Source organism: Hippocampus zosterae, chromosome 20 (assembly GCF_025434085.1).
Source record: "Hippocampus zosterae strain Florida chromosome 20, ASM2543408v3, whole genome shotgun sequence".
NCBI classification, from domain to species: Eukaryota; Metazoa; Chordata; class Actinopteri; order Syngnathiformes; family Syngnathidae; genus Hippocampus; species Hippocampus zosterae.
Genome location: NC_067470.1, coordinates 8,131,239 through 8,141,035, shown reverse-complemented (window position 1 = coordinate 8,141,035; position 9,797 = coordinate 8,131,239). Strand labels below are relative to the sequence as shown.

Here is a 9,797-nt window from a genome sequence, read left to right as displayed (position 1 = left end):
AATTGATCGCGGGTCAATGTGATCCGAGGTGTTAACATGCATCATAATAAAAACTAACTTCAGTAAATATGAATGTACCTCTTGGAATCATGCAATTATTTCCCCCAATTTGTGAATATTGCAAAATAACAGGAACAAAATCAACACATTTTACGGGTTAATTTGACCCGCACTGTAACAAGAGGGTGAAATATAGGCCCCGCTGTGCTTAGCATGCTCGAAGAGTGGCAAGTAACGCAAGTAAAATGCTGACATAGCAAACTGCGAAGAATGCCCCCCCCCAAAAAAAAGACCCCTTCTGACCCACACCCCCGCCTACGGAGATCTGTGCAGTTTCCAAAGATGACACAAATCAAGCGTAAAAGAGCAAAGGGGGGGAAATCCTGCTTCCTAGTGGGGAAGTGCCCTGAAATGCTGGCAATCAAGTTCCAAATGGAGGGATTCAATTACAACAAAGTCCTATTGAGAAGTATTCTTTTTTTTTTTGGTCCGAAATATTTATTGCAAATGGGAAGAAGAATTTGACATATAAAGGTCTCCCTCAAAATACACTAACACCACCACTTTTTCCAAAAATGAGTACCTGTAATTATTTTCTCATTGCATAGCGTATCACTGAACCACACACCCTCCGAAACGCCATCACCAGAAACACCCAAATCCCCCGCACCTGGGAACGCTTTGAAAAAATGTTCTTCTTTTCTTTATTTGTTTTTTATTCAGTTCGTTTGACTGAGTTTTTGGAGTGGATTTGTTTGTTTTTATTATTTTAGTTTTTTCTTTAGTTCCATCTAAAAATATATATATTTTAGTATTAGTTTTAGATTTATCTAAAATCCTTCATTTTAGTTGAGCTTTTTTAAAAAAAAATTATTATGTTTAAATACGGCATATTTGTTGTGTCTAAGATGAAAGAAAAAGTCACAAAAGTATTGAGTAATGAAGTACAATTACTTAACCACTGTTCGATCAGTAATCCATGACTACCAAAATTGACAAAAAAAAATTTTTTTTCAATTTTAGTTTTTCTTATTTCACGGACTAAGACTCAGACGCATGTTCTGTTGTTGTGCACCGATGTGAGGTCCCCCGCCGCGCCCCCGCCCCGCAAGTTTGAATAGTCTACAAGTACATCCTCTGTGTGTTGAAGATCCTGAGCTTGGTCATGAAGTTGAAGTAGATGAAAGCGAAGCACACCAGCAGATTCTTCAGCAGGTAGAGCAGCGGCGTGACCAAACCGATGAAGGCTAGCAGGCCGGCTCGCACGAACAGGAAGGGTAGGTCCTGGAGAACGACGCCCAGCGAGGACAGCAACGGGTCGTGGGGGGTGACGGCCACCCGTAGGCAAGAGAGGCAGCAGAAGACGTAAATGGGGCACACCCAGCCCGAGTAGCACACCAGCGGGTGGGACACGGCACGCGTCATCTCCGCCGTGTCCATCCAGAACATAAAGCCGTCCACAAACACATCGGCGCGGGCGTCGCTGGCCCACAGGAACCGCAGCGGGCCCGAGCGGGTGTGCGTCACATGGGACCCAGATTCCGAGGCCCTGAACCCTCGCTCGGAGCTTCCAGGTATTCTCGGAACGGTGCCATTTGGTTCTGTTCGAAGGCCGGAGCCGATGTGGCTTCTGTCGCTCCCCCGCTGGCCTGTCGTCCCTGCTGGCACCACCTGGGACCCAGTAACTTGACCGGGCAGGCGTGGACCGGATGTTCCAGAACCCGTGATTACAGACCCCGGAACGGCTGGATTGATGGGTGTGACTTGTTCCACGTGAGTCACCACCGAGGAAGGGATCTCGGTTTCTCTCGCCGGGTTATCTGAAGAAACAACCAGAACCACTGTCACAAAGTGCCAGGATGCTGAATGCTCAAGAAGATATATCAGAGCCATCATAGAAGACCCAGAATTTAGTCTGCGATGCCTTTTCCAAAAAAATAATAAAAATTTTAAAAATGGCCCGACCAAATGGACTTTTTGAGATTGATGTAAAATCCAATATTTGGCAGAATAAAATTCCGATAACAGATTAATATACTGAATAATGCAAAATATATACAATGATTAACTCATTCACTCCCAAAGACGTTTATAAACGTCTTTTCAGACTTGGTCCAGAATTGGCTGGCACTGAATGAGTTAAAAGAACTTTTTTGTTAGTTTCAATGTCATCAACTTTGTTTTATGTTGCGGGATTTTGCAGCTGCTTCCACACATCAACACGGCAATCAACCGATCCATTTTCTTCAGCCTATCCAGGGTCGAGTTGCGAAGGCAGCAGCCTTAACAGGGACGGTCAGACTTCCCTCCCCCCAGCCGCTCCATCCAACTCTTCCAGAAAGGATCCCAAGACATTCCCGTGTCATGCGCTCCTCTCAGTGAATTGGTAAAAACTGACTGCGTCCCGCCTTGGCATCCTAATACAAAGTACCTATCAACTGATACCCAAGCCACTTCATCTGGCCCCTCTCAATCTGTGAGGAGCAGCGGCTCTACTTCCAAAGCTCTTCTAGGATGGTCAAGCTTTAAAAAAAAATAAAAAAATTTCAAAATAGCAACGCTCACCCTGTCCTGTCAGCCTGCAGTGCCGTATCCGTTCCACCACGTCCATGCAGATGAGTGAGAAAAGGATGAGTGACACAGGTAGCTCGCCGAACGTGTCGTGACGCAGATTGTTGCGGATTTGAACCTACAAAAAAAATTCATAATAAGAAAGTAAGATACAGTGCTGCTCCTTCTGGAGAGCCCACCTTGACCATCTGGAAGCAACACACACACACACACACACAAAAACAAAAAAAAAACAACAACAATATTACTTCTACTACAATCCAGTTAATAAGCGTGCCGTGTTGTACCACATGAAAACCATCTGCGGCCTTGAAATGTCATATCTTAATTCTATCATAAACTAAGTAGGCCCTGTTTATCATTTAACCCTTTCAGGGACAGCGGTCACTACAGTCGACAGCTTATCGTGTTATTAGGTTACAGGTAATCATTATTGGTGCATGAGAGGGTTAATACCGGTCCGCGACCCACTCTTGGGTACGGGCACACCGATTGAGAATCACCCCGCCGAGTGCCATTCAGCTCTTGACATTAGCCTGAGTCAGGACTTGAGAACAAAGCAGAGCAAGCGGGAATCAGCAAAGGTTTTTTTTTTTTTACATCCGATAAGCAAGGGAGCAAAAGGTCCATTCGGGGCCACGCAAAGCAGCAAAGTGAGCCCTGGGCCACGGGCCAACCAGGAAGTGAAAATGTGCCTGGTGGACACATGATGTGACAAGGAGGGCAGGAAGAGGAACCCAGCTGCTTATCAGCGCCTCCTTATCCGCACATATGACTCCCCAGGGACTTTCTTCTCACAAGTCATCACCTTTATCCCGCCAACAGGCCTTGGCTCCATTTTATCAAGACCCTCGAAAATCCGTAAGTAAATTGATGCCCAATGTTTAAGCAGCAAATATACGACAAACTATGATTCTCAAGACAGTGGAATATCATTTTAACCCTTTCAGGGCACGGCGGTTAGTGGACAGCTTATCATGCTATCGGGTTACAGGGTGCATAAAAGGGTTCAACTTATTCTTTGTTAACCTTAAAACTAAATTGCTCTCGTAGGTTTTTTTTTCATTTTGCAATCAGCAGCAGTTTGGCAAATAGTGAATAATTTTTCCACAAAGAGGCTTGAAGCTGTTCCAACGCCACTCCAAGTTGAAACTTAATTAACTCATTCCCTCCCAAAGACGTTTTTAAATGTCTTTTCAGACTTGGTCTAGAATTGACTGGTACTGAATGAGTTCATTATGTACAAGCTATTTCATTCTTATGTGCTATATGTGCTGCTCTGGGCTGTCCTGCTAAATATTTGATGTTACCATTGTTGCAATTGCACTGGGGGGACAGGGAGGGGGGGGGGGGCTTTTTCATCAAAGGAGCTGAAGTCTATTAATAATAACAGTTGTCAGTTGTGCTTTTGCCCTGGACTCAAGGGGGAGTAGATATGAACCAGCGTTGGGTGCAGATTAGTCGCTACTCATCCATATTTGCATTGTAATTCTGGGTTGCGACCAGTTAAGAGTGGAGCCCGCTTCTCTTGACCAAACGCATCTGCCAGCGGATCCAGTTAAGCCACGGGTGGGCAAACTACGGCCCGCGGGCCGGATCCGACCCTTTGGTCTTTTTAATTCGGCCCGCCGAAGATTGGTGCACAATTAAGGTTTCATTGCATTCATTTCATTTGGACTTGTAATGACAGGTATTTCAACACCAGGTGGCGCAGTTACTTCAAGTTGCACAGTACAGGGAGGGAGGGGAAGACAAAGAAAGAGGGAGAGAGTAATGACTATGGAAAGTGATATGTATCTGATTAAACGAAGCGGGTAACAAAGTACGAAACATTCAGTAGACGCCTGGAGTCGGAAAGACTCAAATCTACGAGACTTTGAAAAACCAGGAAGCAATTCTTACTCAGTCCGATTCTGGCAATTTCCATGCTCAGAGTGAATTGCTTGTGTCTCGAGTAAATGAACATAGAATAGTTTGATTGTTATCATGTTAAAAACCTTCCGCAAACTGGACCACTAATAAGAGTCGGAGAGCAGTCAAATGTGTAGAGCGTGAACAACAGGGGGCTCAGTACACATCCTTGAGGAGAACCGGCTGAGTGTGATGGTGGAGGAGAATGTTACATTATTACTGGCATACAAAGACATTGTGCTATCTTCTTTATTTTCTATTTCTAACTTTTGGCCTGGGCCTCCATAATATTTTCTGTTTCTCATTTGGCCCCCCCGGGAAAATAGTTGCCCACCTCTAAGTTAAGCCGTGATTCTAACATTGAGAAAGGAAATGGACGGATGGACTTTTTTGGTACCTCAGAGCTGGCGATGAGGAATGCAAAGCAGGGCATTGTGGAGACGATCACAAACACGAGGGCCACAGGCCTCCTGGACAGAAACGCACATCGTGAGGACAGGAAGACAAAAAAAGAAGGGCGACTTTCCACCTTGGCGCTGCTTACCACTTCTTCCTCCCGACCAGGAATCTCTTCTTGGCAAACACCATGTACTTGAGGGGCACCCACACCAGAAGAGCGACAGATGTGACGTAGGCCACCGACGAGGCCACAATGAGCCAGTAGGCCCCGCCGGTGCTGCCCCCTCCTTGGACTTTGGCCACGATGGCGGCGAAGCGCTGCATGACCACGATGAGCGGCACGCACAGGCCGGCGAACTGGAGCAACTCGCACACCACCAACTTCAGCGTCCTGCCTGAGCCCATGCTGTGAGGACACCGGGGTGGGAGACATGGTTGGGGGGTGGGTAGGGGAGGGGAGCAGTCCCCACCATTGTCCCGCTCTGCCCTGCCACGAGCATGTTCCACAAAGTGTTGGCCTGAAACTGCTTACGCCGCAGTCGCCACTGGGTGCCTGGTAAACAAAACTTAACAAGGATGAGGAGTGTTTATTAGCTTTAGTGGGGTACACACACACACACACAGATTGTCTGACATCTCCGAAAATATCCTCAGCAATGATCCTGGGGTGTTTGGTGTGTTAAGACAGTTTTTTTTCCTCCACATTGATCAGCTCAGCACACTATATGGTTAAAAAAAAAGTTAAACCTGTTCTAAATGGAAAGCAGGGTCCACGCATCATAATAATTAGGCTGGATTTGAGGATTTTCCCTCCCTTGCAATCATATCGTCAGCACATTCCAGTTGTCTCAGGGGGAAAAAAACTTTCCGAAGTGATTGTCCTGTGGTGTGGGGTGTGTGAGAAATGATTTCCCCCCCCTCCCATCCCTTGTTCAGACCAGTAAACAGCATGCACTGCACTGAATGCGGTTCACTTGGGATAGAGATCAATCTCAACAACAAAGAGCAAAAACCTGCTAAATTATAATTTTGATAAAAAGAAATGGACAAAAGTTTTTCATTGGGGAAAAAAAAAACGCTGTACAGTACTCCACTGTATCACTTTAGGGCACAGGTGTCAAACTCAAGGCCCGGGGGCCACATTCGGCCCGTCTTGTCATTTTAATGCGGCCTGCGAAAGCAAATCATGCGTGTCAACTTGCTCAAATCTGTACCGAAATGTCAAATTGTCCTGCGTCATAAGGATGCGATTTTGCAATAATTTTGTTACCGTGTTTACACTCACTTGAACAATAACCAAACAATTAAAATTGACTTGACTTATTTAAAAACTAGTCATCTATTAATTTATTGTGTACATTAAGTGATAATTTTGTGTTTTCACTGTCATAACGGCCCCTCCGAGGGAAGACATAACTCCAAATGTGCCCACGACTAAAATGAGTTTGACACCCCTGCTTTAGGGGCATTTAATTTTGGAGATTCCACTTTTCCCCCCTGCAGGCGGCAGCACACTTGCTTGGCTGGTCGCGACGCCCACCCAACCCCCTCGGGAACCCCCCCACCCTCCAGCTGTCACCTTACTTCCCAGACCCCCGCTCAGCGTCAGCCGACCCGCCCCCCCACCCCCCGACTCCGGCACCAGCATGGCGTCCAGCGAGGAGGACGGCGGCGCGGCGTCGGAGGAGAAGGAAAACAACAACAAGAAACGCGGCAAAGGCACCATGGCCACGGCGTGGCTCGCCTTCTACAACATCGCCATGACGGCCGGGTACGTGCGTGACGGCCCGCTGGAATGAATGAAGCGTCGCAGCGTGTCCAAATAGGGCCGAGGCGAGGGTGTGAAGTGTGAAGGGCCGCGGGGACTGCCGACTGATATAAGTTTAGACGGCAGCGACACCGGAGCGACGCCGCAAATGCTCAATGAGACACTTTTTGTTTGCATTTTTGGAACTTTCGTTACAAGCGTCTACTTTACGGTTTTGGAAATGCGTTCTACTCCTTCAATGCCGGTCGTTTTCAAAACAGGTTTTCGCATTGATTCTTCAATCGATCACTCAGTGGGAAGAGACGAGGGCTGGATAATACGGGAAAAAAATTCTATATATATTAATCAATACAATATTGTCACGATTTGTATTTTTAAATGCCAATTTTAAAGCATGTGTACAGACAACTACATAAACTAAAGAGTACTTCGACATTTTATTGACATAAAAGTACTGTAAACCCCTCCCAAAAGAAAAATATGAACATAGAAACATTCAAATAATGTTTACTCAACATGATAACAAAATACAAAATAATTGATTTAAATTAAAAACGTATGATGGTGTAATAGGGTGCCATTTCCAACTGTGACCAACAGAGGGCAGCGTTGACTGCATAATGATAGGCTCCCATTCAAACTGCAACACATATTACCTGTACGTTATATTTCTGTGTATTACAGATCAAACGCAATAAAAACGGAAACGATCCAAATGTTTTCTGCACATCGCGACGCAAATCAAAGTGGAGCAAAATAAATGGATAGGATCAACATTAGATCAGAATCCTTTTTCAGTTGGGGGGGGAACATTTCCCTTGAGATAACCGCAGAGTTAAGAAAACATTTTGATTGTTCGTATAGTGGTGAAAAACTTGAAACAGTCTACACCATCCACCGATTTAACACATGACTTCTTTGAGCGAAGACGTATTCCCTTCATTTAAAAAAAATACATTTTAGTAAGTTATTTTTGTGGTCAGGTGGTTGGTCCTGGCCATGGCGATGATGCGCTTCTACATGCAGAAAGGTACACATAAGGGCCTGTACAGAAGTATAGCCAGGACCCTCAAGTTTTTCCAGACTTTTGCTTTAATCGAGGTAAGCCTACTTTGACCATTTGTATCAGAGAAAGTAATGCACAATAATTAGTCACCCGTATGCAAATATACGGTATGCTTCAATACTGTATGCTACCTCCCAAAAGCTTGAATGACCTATAAGACCTTAAAATAAAACCTTGAAAACACAATTCTTGCTCATCTTTTTTTTATGTACTTTTATGTTCCAGGTAGGACACTGTGCCATCGGTATGTGTCAAATTAAATCTCAGCTACACATTTGCACCTTATACTGCGTGTCCGCCATTAATCAATGCTGTTGCCACAGGCCTGATTAGGACGTCGGTAATCGTTACCGGGGTGCAAGTGAGCTCGCGTATCTTCATGGTGTGGTTCGTCACCAACAGCATCAGACAGGTAACATGAAACACACACACACACACACAAAGCCTACGGGACTGAAATCAGGGCCTTACCTTGTGTCGCCCTAAATGAAGATCCAGAACGAAGAAAGCGTGGTCCTTTTCCTAGTGGTGTGGACCCTGACTGAGATCACCAGATATTCGTACTACACCTTCAACCTGCTCCATCACCTGCCGTACTTCATCAAATGGGCCAGGTGGAGGCGCCGTCGCGCTGAGCTGTTGGATTTATTATTATTATTATTATTATTATTATTATTATTATTATTGTTAGCTTCTGTGCTAGTGGCTGTAAGTTAATATGGTGCTGTGAAGACACTAATACCATGAAACGTTAACACTTTATATGTGTGTATCAGATATACCCTGTTCATCATCCTGTACCCGCTGGGCGTGGCAGGTGAGCTGCTGACCATCTACTCGGCGCTGCCCTTCGTGCGCCGCTCAGGCATGTACTCCATGAGGCTCCCCAATAAGTACAACGTGTCCTTCGACTACTACTACTGCCTGGTGGTCATCATGCTATCCTACATCCCGTGTAAGTTTCATGCACCATGAAACAGACAATGGTTTTTGTTAACTAAACTCAGGTTGGTCTGGAATGGATACAAATTACTTGTCGTCATGTTCAGTGTTCCCTCAGCTCTACTTCCACATGCTGCGGCAGAGGAGGAAGGTGCTCCACGGTGAGGTCATCGTGGAGAAGGACGACTAGTTGCAGCCAGCCGGGTCGCCACGTCATCATTTTCATCATCAGCCGCCACCGCCGCCGCCACACACCCGACAAAAGCAGAGGAGACACAATTGCTGTTTACAAAAGGTCGGAAAGAGACGCACTGAGAGCTGACGTGGAGGAGCAATAACTCGGATAGTAATAGTGTCCCAGATAATTAACAAGAAAACAGGAACGCTGAAAGACAATAAATGTCCATGTAGACAACACTTTTTGTGTAGAATTGTTTGAGGGAAAACACCTAACATTTTGTCTACATTTGCTGAAGATATTTACCTGTAAGTATGTGTGTGGATGCGGATGTTTGTGCGTGTCACTACTTTGATTCCCTCCAAACAAAAAGGTGCTAACATGTTCCCGTTGATGTTCAATCAACCATTCTGTTCCGAGGAACACCAGGCCGCAATTTACATGGGCGGGGTGCAGGTGGAAACTATAGAAATGTGAAATCATGTGCCAAAATCAATCAACTCTACAATATTCAGAGTTTTGTGATCACCTTGAAACCGACTCAATAAAATTGGAATTTGAACAAATTATCTGTTGTCAATTTATATGGACTATATACATACATACGTGTTAAATAATAGATATTTAGTCTTTACATGTATACCATACAGAATCCAAGTACCAAAAGTATTTGTATTTTCTGTTTGGATTAGTGTTGACCAGCTACTAATGTGCTGATATACTGTATATTGAAATATACAGTACATGGGAATTTACATTTATCTTAAATGTAAATTAATTTACCTATCTCAGCAACGAGGCAAGCCGCTCAAAGCACAGTCGGTGTATATTGAATGTCTGGACTCGAGTTAATACGACATTAATTCGAGTTTACAACTATTCCTTGACAACAAATTGTTGGAGGTGGGGGGGGGGGGGGTCTTACCGCCAAGACAATCGTGTCACGCAGTCATAGCGTCAAA

The 9,797-nt window shown here is 45.0% G+C and overlaps 2 protein-coding genes across 4 annotated transcripts; one reads left to right on the top strand and one right to left on the bottom strand.

Annotated features, from left to right (window-relative positions):
• Window positions 1–865: 865 nt before the first annotated feature.
• On the bottom strand, window positions 866–8,308 carry LOC127592853 (transmembrane protein 236-like). 3 transcript variants are annotated; one of them, XM_052053865.1, is made up of 6 exons: window positions 8,187–8,308; window positions 5,352–5,434; window positions 5,027–5,287; window positions 4,880–4,952; window positions 2,566–2,689; window positions 866–1,820 (listed from the first exon to the last, which is right to left on the bottom strand). In XM_052053865.1, exons 3-6 carry the CDS (start codon window positions 5,284–5,286, stop codon window positions 1,123–1,125), a joined length of 1,155 nt encoding a protein of 384 aa, XP_051909825.1. In that variant the 5' UTR covers window position 5,287; window positions 5,352–5,434; window positions 8,187–8,308; the 3' UTR covers window positions 866–1,122. The 3 variants fall into 3 exon arrangements, with proteins under 3 accessions (XP_051909825.1, XP_051909823.1, XP_051909824.1); XM_052053863.1 differs by having other exon boundaries at window positions 5,027–5,434; XM_052053864.1 differs by lacking the exon at window positions 8,187–8,308 and having other exon boundaries at window positions 5,352–6,229.
• hacd1 (3-hydroxyacyl-CoA dehydratase 1) lies at window positions 6,486–9,402 on the top strand. Its single transcript, XM_052053868.1, has 7 exons — window positions 6,486–6,652; window positions 7,633–7,750; window positions 7,941–7,959; window positions 8,039–8,127; window positions 8,208–8,329; window positions 8,492–8,670; window positions 8,765–9,402. Exons 1-7 carry the CDS (start codon window positions 6,528–6,530, stop codon window positions 8,845–8,847), a joined length of 735 nt encoding a protein of 244 aa, XP_051909828.1. The 5' UTR covers window positions 6,486–6,527; the 3' UTR covers window positions 8,848–9,402.
• Window positions 9,403–9,797: the final 395 nt, after the last annotated feature.